The following is a 13,718-nucleotide window of genomic DNA, read 5'->3' on the forward strand; positions in this document are numbered from 1 at the left end:
TTTTTGAGATGGAGTCTCACTCTGTTGTCAGGCCAGAATGCAGTGGCACGATCTTGGCTCACTGCATGCACCTCTGCCTCCCGGGTTCAAGCTATTCTCCTGCGTCAGCCTCCTGAGTAGCTGGGACTACAGGCGCATGCCACCATGCCCAGCTAATTTTTGTATTTTTAGTAGAGATGGGGTTTTCACCATGTTGGCCATGATGGTCTAAATCTCTTGACCTCGTGATCCACTCACCCGGGCCTCCCAAAGTGCTGGGATTACAGGCGTGAGCCACCGCGCCTGGCCCAACAATCTCTTACAGGTGCACATTGAGATCTCCAATTATTCTGCTGTTTTAAACTATACAACAGAAATCGTGTTTTGACTTGAGGCATTTTGGGCTGAAACATAGAAATGAGTGTAGTTGGTAATGATTACCTCATGTCTGGCAGAAGGAATAGTGTGCCTTTTCAAATAGTTTTTTTGGGACTTGTTTGCCTCACTTCCTGTTTTATGACTGAGAGGGAAGAGGGAGAAGTGTTCCAGTATCCTAATTTGGGGATATATAAGTTTCTCTGATTGCATATGATAAAATCGGGAGAATTGTTCTAATATCTTAATTTTGGGATATGTATGTTTCTCTAATTGCATATGATAAAATCAAACAACTTTTTTCTGTGTCTGTCCCTCTGCTGTCAAGCAGTTCAAATATCTAAGCTATTTTGTTTGAGTAGTTAGATATCCAGCATTGTAGAGACCGGGTCTTATCCAGGTTGGTCTTGAACTCCTGGGCTCAAGCAATCCTCCTGCCTTGGCATCCCAAAGTGCTGGGATTACAGGCGTGAGCCACTGCACCTGGCCTAAGATTATTCCCCCCCCCCCGGAGACAGAGTCTCGCTGTGTCACCGAGGCTGGAGTGCAGTGGCACGATCTTGGTGCACTGCAACTTCCGCCTCCTGGATTCAAGCAGTTCTTCCTGCCTCAGCCTCCCAAATAGCTGGGATTACAGGCACCTGCCACCATACCCAGCTAATTTTTTTTTTCTTTTTTTTTTTTTTTTTAGTAGAGACAAAGTTTTGCCATGTTGGCCAGGCTGATCTTGAACTCCTGACCTCAGATGATCTGCCCGCCTCAACCTCCCAAAGTGCTGTGATTACAGACATGAACCACCTTGCCTGGCCCTCTAAGATTATTTTTTAATACAGATTGAGTATCCCTTTTCCAAAATGCTTGAAAACAGAGTACTTTAGATTTTTTCGGAGTTTGGAATGTTTATATTTGCTGGTTGAGTTGAGAATCCCAAATCCAAAACTCAAAATGCTGCATTGAGCATTTCCCTTGAATATCATGTTGGCATTCACAAAGTTTTAGATTTTTGTATTTGGGATGCCAACCAACCCATACTGCTATTTTTTACTTTCTTCCTATTTTCCACTGCTGTGTTCTTTTGCTCCCATTTTTAGTTTTTGAACTAATCTTCAGGACATTTTCTTCTTCCTGTTTTTCTTTACTATATATTTTCTTTACTATATAATAACAGTATTTTCAAACCAGTGATCTGCTTTTAAGCACATATTGAGCCACTGTGCAGTAAAGTTTTAATGCTACTCTTTCCATAAACTGTTTAACAACTGTTCTCTCGGAAACTGAAAGTTATGAGAGTGAAATGCAAACGTTTTTAGACCCATCAATTTTGATTTTGACTTTTAATAATTTAAGATCTAAAATGCTAGATAGTGACATGGAGCTTCTTGTATTCAAGTTTGTAAGTCAGATTTTGCACTCACTGGCATGCCTGTTTTAGACAGTTGTGCTGATGCTCATTGTACCAGACCATTTCTAGTTTAATATTCTTTAGATTCTTCATTCTTGCCCTGTTGTTTATTATTACTTGGTCCGTTGATTTCATTTTTTTCTGATTTCATTCTTGAAAGTAGTATTTTCAAGGAGGATGTTTTTCTTGAGTTTTACCTAATCGGAGACTTGGATAAGTTTTCTTAGATAAATTTTGGATAATTAGAAACGTATATGTGTGTGTGTGAGTTTGGTCTCGCTGTGTGCGTGTGTGTTTTTGAGACTGGGTCTGATAGCTAGAAACATACGTGTGTATGTGTGTGAGATTGGTCTCGGTGTGTGTGTGTGTGTGTGTGTGTATGTGTGTTTGAGACTGGGTCTCGCTGTGTCACCTAGGCTGGAATGCAGTAGTGCGATCTTGGACTGCAACCTCTGCCTCCTGGGCTCAAGCGATCCTCCCACCTCAGCCTCCCAAGTAGCTGGGACCACACACGTGCACCACCACGCCTGGCTAATTTTTGTATGTTTTGTAGAGACAGGGTTTCGCCATGTGGCCCAGGCTGGTCTTGAACTCCTGAGCTCAAGTGATCCGTCTGCCTCGACCTCCCAAAGTAGTTTGTGTTTTTCATTACTTCCATGACAACCAGTGCTAACTAGTTAAATAATTATTGAGTGACGAGTTTTTAAGCAGGACTAGGAAAAGGGATGAGGAGCAATCTTGCTTTTTCAGGCTTCCTTTTACCTCTTCTGTATTGAAAATAACATGTACAGGGGTAATGGAAAGTTGGACCTGGACACTAGCATATTTTCCCCTCTTGTTTTATATCTTCTGTCTTGGAATTAGCATTACTTTTTTCTTTCTTTTTGAGACAATGTCTCACACTGTCGCCCAGGCTGGAGTGCAGTGGCGCCATCTCAGCTCACTGCAACCTCCACCTCCTGGGTTCAAGCGATTCTCCTGCCTCAGCCTCCAAGAGTAGCTGGGACTAGGCGCACACCACCACCTTTTCGTATTTTCTTTTAGTAGAGACAGGGTTTCACCATATTGGCCAGGCTGGTCTTGAACTGCTGACTTCATGATCCGCCTGCCTCGGCCTCCCAAAGTGCTGGGATTATAGGTGTGAGCCACCACCCCCGGCCAGCATTGCTTTTTTATGTCCCATTCCGTGTTACGCAGAATGAACTTACCTTTTTCCTTAAGTTTTAGTAGGTTGTTGTCTTCCCCTGGCCTGGAATTTCATTATTGTAATTGGGTAGTTCCCTTTTATTTTTCAAACTTATATGTATAGTTCCGGTTACAGCTCTTTTCCTCTCATATTGCCTATGTACTTTTATATATATGCAGAATTATTTGCATGATAATTTTGGGGGATTTTTGCCCCCATTTCTTCGTGTCTTTTTATTTAGAATTAGATTTAAGATTACTCAAGTTTCCTTTGTTTTTATTTCTCCAGTTAATAGTACCTTTACAATAATAATTGTCTTAGTGAACAAAAATCTCTAGAATAGACCTGGAAACCTTGGAGAGAATGTGTAGCTGTGTTGTCATGAACCATCAGAATGCACTAAGATAAGCAAATTCATGTACAGTGTAATCAGTTTTTTATTTCATTGCACTAAACAAAACTTGTTAAATATAATAATTTATCTAGAAATGTAATTTTCACACAAGATTTTTACAGTAACATACAAAATTAATGACATCACAACTCTATTTGAAAAAGACACTTCTAACAGCTAAATTTCAGAGCTAGCCTGATAATATTAGAAGGAAAATTCTGCCCAGGCACAGTGACTCGTGCCTGTAATTGCATCACTGGGAGGCCAAGGTGGGAGGATTGCTTGAACCCAGGAGTTTCAGGATGCTGTTATCATTGTGCGCCTGCACTTTAGTCTGGGTGACAGAGTGAGACCTTGTCTCAAAACCAAAACAATGAAGGAAAGTTTAGCCTAAGCATTTATGGAGCATGATAAAGGCAACAGCATTTCTCTTCATTAAAAATTGTTTATAAATTGAGCCAGTTATTTTCATTTTAGTGGGAAGTTTTGTTTTTAAAAATAACTTGAGTGGTGTATTAATAGAACTGTGTATCAAAAGTCTTTTAACCACATGAAAATTTGGGGGCCGGGCGTGGTGGCTCACGCTTGTAATCCCAGCACTTTGGGAGGCCGAGGCGGGCAGATCACGAGGTCAGGAGATCGAGACCACGGTGAAACCCTGTCTCTACTAAAAATAGAAAAAAATTAGCTGGGCGTGGTGGTGGGCGCCTGTAGTCCCAGCTACTCGGAGAGGCTGAGGCAGGAGAATGGTTTGAACCTGGGAGGCAGAGCTTGCACAGTGACTCGAGATTGCGCCACTGCACTCCAGCCTGGGCGACAGAGCGAGACTCCGTCTCAAAAAAAAAAAAAATGAAAATCTGGTTTGATGTGAATGTTGCTGTTGGTTGTTTATAGTGTTTGTTTGTTTTGTTTTGTTTTTTTTACATTGAACAACATGGGTTTGAATGCTTTTAGTTTTTCTTTCTTGTTTCATCTCTCCAGTCACTTAAGATGTTGTTAGTGTTTAAAGCAGTAGAATATGCAGTCAGGAATGATGGCTTATGCCTGTAATCCCAACACACTGGGAGGCTAACACAGGAGCATAGGAGTTTGAGACCAGCCTGGGCAATATAGTGAGAATCCCCATCTCTATTTTTCTTTTTTTTTTTTTTTTTTTTTTTTTTTTTGAGACAGAATCTCGCTCTGTCGCCACACTGGAGTGCAGCGGCATGATCTCTGCTCACTGCAACCTCCGCCTCTGGGGTTCAAGCGATTCTCCTACCTCAGCCTCCCAAGTAGCTGGGACTACAGGAGTGTGCTGCCATGCCCAGCCAATTTTTGTATTTTTAGTAGAGGTTGGGTTTCACAACGTTGGCTAGGATGGTCTCGATCTCTTGACCTTGTGATCCGCCCGCCTCGGCCTCCCAAAGTGCTGGGATTACAAGCGTGAGCCACCACGCCCGGCCTCTACTTTGGGAGGCCGAGGCGGGCAGATCACAAGGTCAAGAGATCGAGACTCACCTGGCTAACGTATTGAACCCCATCTCTACTAAAAATACAAAAAAAACTTACCCAGGCGTGGTGGTGGACGCCTGTAGTCCCAGCTACTCCAGAGGCCGAGGCAGGAGAATGGCGTGAACCGGGAGGCGGAGCTTGCAGTGAGCCGAGATGGTGTCACTGCACTCCAGCCTGGGCGACAGAGAGAGACTCTGTCTCAAAAAAGAAAAAAGAAAGAAATAGGATATTCATTAAAGGTGTTAATTGAAGAAGTAATGTATGCACATTAGAGCTATTTAAGCCATTTTGTAGGAGTGTTAGAATATTCGATACAAAGTGTTCCTTCACCCGAACACTGCTTTGCATCCCTCTCTCTAAGGATCACTGTACTTAGGCTCCTATCTCCTTACATAAATTTTTGTTGCTTATGGAAGCATTTGCATGTATAGCTCAATTCTCTAAACAATTTTGGATTGAGGATTCTTTGCTCCTTCTAGACATATATAACTGTAAGCCATCAAAAGTGGAAATTCTAAGAATATATGTTAGCACTTGCCAGATAGCTCTTCCAAGAGATTCAAGAGATTATCAGTTTATACATCTGTGCATTTTAGTTGAAAATGTGTATTTCCACACATCATTCTCAACACTTGGATATAGAAAATCAACTTCTAAAAGTTTTGAGAGTTTCATACATGAAAATATGTTTTAAGTTTAACCGTAAGTGCTGTTGTGCACATTTGCCTTTGTTTTTTTGTTTGTTTTTTGTTTGTTTGTTTGTTTTTTTAAGACAGATTCTCGTTCTGTTGCCCAGGCTGGAGTGCAGTGGCGCAGTCTTGGCTCACTGCAACCTCCACCTCCCGGGTTCAAGTGATTCTTGTGATTCTCCTGCCTCAACCTCCCAAGTAGCTGGGATCACAGGCGCCTGTCATCACACCCGGCTAATTTTTTGTATTTTTAGTAGATAGGGGGTTTAACCATGTTGGCCAGGCTGATCTTGAACTCCTGACCTCATGATCTGCCCGCCTTGGCCTCCCAAAGTGCTGAGATTACAGGCGTGAGCCTCTGCGCCTGGCCACATTTGCATTTTTTTTTTTTTTAAGTTATGTTTCGTTTTCTATGATTTACTGTTGGGTGCTTCATCTTTTTCTTACCTGTTTGTAAGGGTACTTCAAATCAGCCTTTACATATGTGTTGCCAGTTATATTGTCAATTATTTATTGTATATGCTGCTAATATTTTTTTCCTGATTTGTCATTTGTTTCTTAACTTTATGGTATTTATTGTATGGTGGCTGTTGTGTTTATTTCTGTCTTCTGTTATTTCATTTTGACTTAGGTGCTAGTCCTATGGGAGTAAATGGAGGTGTAGGAGTTCAAACGCCGAGTCTTCTTTCTGACTCAATGTTGCATTCAGCCATAAATTCTCAAAAGTAAGTCTTACCATGATTTGTACCCTGGGTCACATTACAAATACTGGTTAACAATTCCTTGTTTGACTTTTGAACTTAGTTTCCTCAGTTTGAAGATGTCTTTGAATACAGATAGATGTTTGAGTCCATTCTTTCTTTTTTCGCTCTGTAGCCCAGGCTAGAGTGCAGTGGCGTGATCTCAGCTCACTGCAGCCTCTGCCTCCTGGTTCCAGTTAAAGCATTTCTCCTGCCTAAGCCTCCTGAGTAGCTGGGATTACAGGAACACGCCAACATGCCCAGCTAATTTTTGCATTTTTAGTAGAGACAGGGTTTCACTATGTTGGCCAGGCTGGTCTTGAACTCCTGACCTCATGATCCGTCCGCCTCAGCCTCCCGAAGTGCTGGGATTGCAGACGTGAGCCACCGCGCCCAGCCCATTCTTTCTTCTTTCTACAGCCTTAATCGAAATTGTATTGATTATCTAGCGTAGCCTACACCTTCCCTAATACAGTAGGATGTTGCAAGTTTACAGCTCCATAACAGCCTTATCCTGATGTTAAGAATTAGTCCACCAGCCTGGGCAATATGTCAAGACGTCTTTTCTACAAGAAAATACAAAAAAGTTAACGAGGCGTGGTGGCGTGCACCTGTAGTCCCAGCTACTGATGAGGCTGAGGTGGGAGGAGCACTTGAGGCTGGGAGGTCGAGGCTCCAGTGAGCCGTGATTACACCACTGCACCCCAGTCTGGGTGACAGCGAGACTGTGTCTCAAAAGATAAAAATTATTATTTTAAAAAGAGAATTAGTACATCATCCAAAGCATTCCCTGAGGTGAGCTGTGTTAAAATGACAGCTTCATCTGATAACACAAGCCTTAGAAAACTAAGTATGGGCCGGGCATGGCAGCTCCCCTGTAATCCCAGCACTTTGGGAGGCCGAGGCAGGCAGATTGCATGATCTTAGAAGCTCAAGACCAGCCTGGGCAACATGGCGAAACCCTGTCTCTGCTAGAAATATGAAAATTAGCTGGGCATGGTGGCGCCCAACTGTAATCCCAGCTACTCAGGAGGCTGAGGCGGGAGAATCGCTTGAACCCCGGAGGCAGAGGTTGCATTGAGCTGAGATCACGCCACTGCACTCCAGCCTGGGCAACAGAGCAACACGCCATCTCAAGAAGAAGGAAAAAAAAATGGCTGGGCGCAGTGGCTCACACCTGTAATCAGCACTTTGGGAGGCCCAGGTGGGTGGATCACTTGAGGTCAGGATTTTGAGACCAGCCTAGCCAACATGATGAAACCCCATCTCTACTAAAATACAAAATTAGCCGGACGTGGTGGCGGGTGCCTGTAATCCCAGCAACTCAGGAGGCTGAGGCAGGAGAATTGCTTGAACCCAGAAGGCAGAGATTGTAGTGATCTGGGATTGCACCACTACAGTCCAGCCTGGGCGACAGAGCAAGACTTTGTCTCAAAAAAAAAAAAAAAAAAAAAAAGGCATTACAGACTTACAGACAAAACCCAGAAAATTAAGTCTTATGATATCTTGTGTTAGGACATCATCCTGTCCTCCAAAGAAATACAACTTACCCTCACACAGGTATAAACATGCAGTTTAAAATCAGTCTAGTCACACACTTTTCCCTGCCTATCTCCTTAATGCAAATAGAAGTGACATAGCATATTGATTCCATTACAATAATCAGTGTCAGCTTGAATTAAATGAGGTCTTCCTTCTCCTACCTTCCTTCACTAAAACTGTTTGGTGACCCCTTTTTGAAGCCCAATGATGAGTGAAAATGCCAGTGTACCCTCCCTGGGTCCTATGCCAACAGCAGCTCAACCATCCACTACTGGAATTCGGAAACAGTGGCATGAAGATATTACTCAGGATCTTCGAAATCATCTTGTTCACAAACTGTAAGTAAGATTGTGGACGTATCTCGTTCATAAAGAGATGTCATGTCAACGTGCTTTCAGTCTCCTGGGCATTTAATTATTAAAGGAATATTAGCAATTTTTCTGTAGCATGGACGTTGATGTTGATACTTCTACTCTTGTGGATTTCTTGCTGCTGCTGCTTTTTTCCTTCTCAACCTTTCTCACCATCTGTGGTTGTCTTTCAGCTTTAATAGTGTGTGAACTATTCTGTCTAGTGACAGTAAATAGTATATTAATTAAACACTGTTTTTAGCTATTGCCTTTGCAAAACTTACATATCTAAGAAAAACTAGGCCTCAGCTCATTAAAATATTGCAGTGATAACATTCTTTTCTGTTACTCCTGGTAGATCAGGGTTTTTTTTGTTTGTTTGTTTGAGATGGAGTTTCACTCTGTTGCCCAGGCTGGAGTGCAGTGGCACGATCTCGGTTCACTGCAGACTTCGCCTCCCAGGTGCCAGTGATTCTCCTGCCTCAGCCGCCCAGGTAGCTGGGACTCACAGGAATGTGCCACCTCACCTGGCCAATTTTTGTATTTTTAGTAGAAATGGGGTTTCACTATGTTGGTCAGGCCGACTTCAAATTCCTGACATCAAGTGATCCGCCTGCCTCAGCTTCCCAAAGTGCTAGGATTACCGGCGTGAGCCACTACGCCTGTCCTGGTAGAGCTTATATTATGTAAAAATCTGGTAGGGTGGGGTCTCTGGTCTTCTCGTTCTCCAAATGTGCACATGGCAGTTTATTTTTTGAGAAGTTGATATATTTCAGGGACTCTCCCCTTACGAACTCCATCTTAAAGAGTTTTTGTCAGATGAAGGAGAGGGAGGCATATAGAGCAAGGTAATGAAATGTGCTCAGCATCATAAAAAGGTAGAGCTTGGACCTTGCTGATTACAGAGTTTACCCTTCAAACACCATGCAGTATTTTTTCTTGGAGAAATCTTTTCATTTCACTTTCAGTTAATAGCAGGGTCTCCTTTACTGTATCCATATTTTTTAATTGATTGAGGAACTATTTATCATTTTATCTTAATTTATTTTTATGTTACGTGAAACTACCAATTATATACGTTTCATTTAGGAATTTTTTTTCTCCCAGGAACCCATGCTTGCTAATTATTTAGGATTTTTTTTTTTTTTTTTTTTGAGACGGAGTCTTGGTCTGTCGCCCAGGCTGGAGTGCAGTGTCGTGATCTCGGCTCACTACTGCAACCTCCCATCTCCTGGGTTCAAGCGTTTCTCCTGTCTCATACTCCCGAGTAGCTGGGGTTACAGGTGTGTGCCACCACACCTGGCTGATTTTTGTATTTTTAGTAGAGATGGGGTCTCGCCATGTTGGCCAGGCTGGTCTTGAACTCTTGACCTCAGGTGATCCACCTGCCTTGGCCTCCCAAAGGGCTGGGATTACAGGCGTGAGCCACTGCGTCCAGCCAGGAATTCTTCAATGGTAGCACTAAGTAACGGAATTTGACAAGGAACGAACTTCACAAGTTTAATGAAATTATTCCTTTAATAAAGAATAACCAATCTCTTATTTTGTGACAAACTATTCAGGAACTTTTATTTAATGGACAGAGATCATTATTTGGGATTGATCATTTGACTTTACATTAAAAGTTTATCATATATGCTCAAGTTTTCTACCAACTCGGTATTCTTCTAAACTTCCATTTATATCTTCTTGATCTGGTTCCTTCAAGTCCTATGCAAATGAGTATGGGATGTCCAAATAAAATCAGTGCCTAAAGATCACGTTTATCAGTCATAAGAAATACTAGTGCAAAACATTTTGTTGGGGAATTGCATGAAAGTGAAAAACTGAATCTAACAGAATCATTATGCATTTCTGGTCTCTCCACTTTAGGTTTTTGGTTTTTTGTTTGTTTTATATAAAAGCCTTTGTCAGAACAGTTCAAGTTTTTGATGTTTTAACATTTTAGAGTGGTTACTGAATTTTATTTCAGTAAGCTAAATAATAAAGTTAGAAGAGCAGATGGAACTCTGAAGGCTACTTGATACTACGACAACGCCTGTTTTCCTCACTGTCTTTAGTATGTAGCCCAAAGTAATATTTTGCTTTACGTCTAGAGTAACAGGGACCAAAGAGTGTTTTTTATTGAGTCATTTCTTATATTGTGATCGGAAATATAGACAAAAATTCTTTTGTTTATCACAAAAAGACAATTTCATTTCAGTAAGTATTTTAATATATATCACCTTGCCGTTATTTTTTCTTTTCCTCTGTGTGTTCAGTGTATAAAAATTGGAAAAATGCTAATTAAATGCTGACACGATATTACAGTGGTAGGATTTTCTTTTTCCAGCGTCCAAGCCATATTTCCTACACCGGATCCTGCTGCTTTAAAAGACAGACGGATGGAAAACCTAGTTGCATATGCTCGGAAAGTCGAAGGGGACATGTATGAATCTGCAAACAATCGAGTGAGTGTCTGTTTTTTTTTCCTATTAATAGCCAAGATTGAGGCTGTTGTGGTTATTTTATTTCTCTTTAGCATGTACAAGTAGTACATGTGCTTCAGACGGGGGACACGCTGTAGCTATCCCGTCTTGTCCCCAAGCACAGTTAGGATAACAAAGCAATTTCTTAAGGGTATGTCATCAAGAATTTTATGTTTTTCCTCCTAATACAATGCACTCATGTGGCATTTTATCTGGTTGTGCTGTCAACCTAAAAAGTGGCTGAGCTGGCCAAGTGCAGTGCCTCGGTGCCTGCAATCCCAGCGGTTTGGAAGTCTGAGGTGGGTGGATCACTTGAGCCTAGGAGTTGGAGACCAGCCTGGGCAACATAGCAAAACTCCATCTCTACAAAAAATTAGCCAGGCATGGTGGCGCGTGCCTGTAGTCCCAGCTACTCAAAAGGCTGAGGTGGGGGAATCACCAGAGCCTTGGAAGTCAAGCTGCAGTGATTCGTGATTGCGCTGCCAGTGACAGAGGGAGACCTTGTCTCTCTCAAAAACAGGAGGGGGGTAGTGCTGAGCTGTTACCACCTCTGTTCTCTTTTCACTAGAATATAATGAAGTAGCGACTTACTGTTCACAATAGTTCAGATTCTCTACATAAGTTGAACTTTCCTTTCTAAATTGGCACCGGTTCTTAATGCAGCATATAAAATGAAACTAATATCTATTCTCAGTTTATTTTTTCTGTTACCTGGTGGTAGTTCCTTTTTTCCTCATCTCCCTTATTTTACTTCCAACAATTCCAAAGGCGGAATACTACCACCTTTTAGCTGAGAAAATCTATAAGATCCAGAAAGAACTAGAAGAAAAACGAAGGACCAGACTACAGAAGCAGAACATGCTACCAAATGCTGCAGGCATGGTTCCAGTTTCCATGAATCCAGGGCCTAACGTGGGACAGCCGCAACCAGGAATGACTTCTAGTAAGTGTTTTTTGTTATATTTCTATTTGAGAGAAATTGATAATAAAATAGTTTCTATCCAAAGTCATTAATTTCTGTAAGCTTGTGTAACTATTCTAGAGTTTTTTAAATAACCATTTGCCTTTGCAAAGAAAATAACTCATCTACTAGTAAAAACAGAAGCGGAACAAGTATATTTAAGATGTCTGGGCATGGTACTTAACATACCTTGATGATCTGGAATTGTTTTTAGAGCCCAAGGTGTAAACTTCTCTAATAGTGACATCTAGAAAGCGATAGCCTACATACAGATGTTCACAGATTCCTCTGAGACTGGCTTGCGTGGTAAGTAGCCGGTAGATGTTTGTAGGCTGACCAGGTTCAGGAGCCCTGTAACACACATAATATCATATTACACGGTCACACTTTCTACTTGACATAAAATATTCTAAGTCTAGGAACTCTTTTTTTTTTTAGAGACACAGTCTCACTCTGTCACCCAGGCTGGAGTACGGTGGCGTGATCTTGGATCACTGCAGCCTCCGCCTCCCAGGTTCAAGCAATTCTCCCACCTCAGCCTTCCGAGTAGCTGGGATTACAGGCACATGCCACCACGCCTGTCTAATTTTTGTATTTTTCGTAGAGACAGAGTTTTGCTATGTTGGCCTGGCTGATCTCAAACTCCTGGCCTCATGATCCGCCCACCTTGGCATCCCAAAGTACTAGGATTACAGGCATGAGCCACTGCTCCCTGCCTAGAAGCATCATTTAAAATTACATTTTGACAGCTTCAGTTTCTGGTTATAGCATCATTGTTGACCTGATGAATTAACTTAGCCAAGACTATGATAAATAAATAGTCTTACTCAATCATTGACTTACTGGTAGGATCAAAGTAGTGAAATATGGAGCAGGCACACCATTTTCAGGAATGACACAGGCTGTTTAAGTGCTGCGAGCAAGGCTGTGATAGGAAAAACCTGCATTTACCGAGTTAGGAAATGCTAATGATCTATAAGAAGTGTCAACTGAGCCAGTGGGTAGTAAACCTCATACGATCAGTAGATTAAAATGGGCTGAGAAGTTCATCTCTTTCATTCATTGAAGTAGTAAAGTAGAGAACCATTGGTTACCACAGCCTCATTTGCTAACTGAAGTGTGCCAGGTACTGTTTTGTAATGTGTAAAAAGTTGGGAGGAGCAACATTGCTGAGGAAATAGTATGCATGGAGGCTGCCCAATAGTAAGGAAAAACACAGATATTTTGAGTAGTTAGGAGAACAAATTTTCAGGAATGAAAAAGTCAAGATTAGAGTTGAGACTGCTTCAGTACATGATTTGGACTTGAGTAGTAACTAAAGATTAAAAAAAGTGGACAGGCTGGGTGCGGTGGCTCATGCCTGTACTCCCAGCACTTTTGGAGGCCGAGGCGGGTAGATCATGACGTCAGGAGATGGAGACCATCCTGGCTAACACGGTGAAACCCCATCTCTACTAAAAATACAAAACAATTAGCCGGGCGTGGTGGCAGGCGCCTGTAGTGTGAACCCGGGAGGTGGAGCTTACAGTGAGCCGAGATTGTGCCTCTGCCCTCCAGCCTGGGCAACAGAGCAAGACTCCGTCTCAAAAAAAAAAAAAAAAAAAAAAAAAAAAAAAGTGGACATACCTGAGATACTTGGTTTTGGTAGGATTTACTCAAGTTCTGGGTGAAATACGAGCCAAGTTTAAAGTCTGTGAGATATTAAATTGTATTCTAATGTCAGTATAAACAGTATGGTACTGATGTAAGCAGGAATAAGTGGTAGTGGAACTGAGTATCAGCCTTAAGTATATGTTGAACTTTAGCTCATACTAAATCTGACATTTTGTAGAATGAGATTCTTAACTTAACCTGATACGCAGAAAATAATAGAAGCATAAAAGGGGTTGGGCATCGTGGTGGCTCATGCCTGCAATCCCAGCTCTTTGGGAGGCTGAGGCTGCAGATCACTTGAGCTTAGGAGTTCAGGACCAGCCTTGGCAACATGGTGAAACTCTGTCTCTATAAAAAATACAAAAATTAGCAGGCCGGGCGTGGTGGCTCACGCTTGTAATCACAGCACTTTGGGAGGCCGAGGGGGGCGGATCACGAGGTCAGGAGATCGAGACCACGGTGAAACCCCGTCTCTACTAAAAAGA

At 42.0% G+C, this 13,718-nt stretch overlaps 1 protein-coding gene across 1 annotated transcript in view; it reads left to right on the top strand.

Annotated features, from left to right (window-relative positions):
* The window catches only part of EP300 (E1A binding protein p300), a 67,329-nt gene that overhangs the window by 16,142 nt on the left and 37,469 nt on the right, over nt 1-13,718 (top strand). Inside the window, exons 6-9 of the mRNA XM_032137896.2 lie at nt 6,151-6,244; nt 8,002-8,139; nt 10,484-10,601; nt 11,388-11,562. Of these exons, the coding sequence (XP_031993787.1) occupies nt 6,151-6,244; nt 8,002-8,139; nt 10,484-10,601; nt 11,388-11,562 (525 nt within the window). The remainder of the gene's footprint in view (nt 1-6,150; nt 6,245-8,001; nt 8,140-10,483; nt 10,602-11,387; nt 11,563-13,718) is intronic.

This window comes from Hylobates moloch, unplaced genomic scaffold (assembly GCF_009828535.3).
Source record: "Hylobates moloch isolate HMO894 unplaced genomic scaffold, HMol_V3 SCAFFOLD_19, whole genome shotgun sequence".
Taxonomy (NCBI): Eukaryota; Metazoa; Chordata; class Mammalia; order Primates; family Hylobatidae; genus Hylobates; species Hylobates moloch.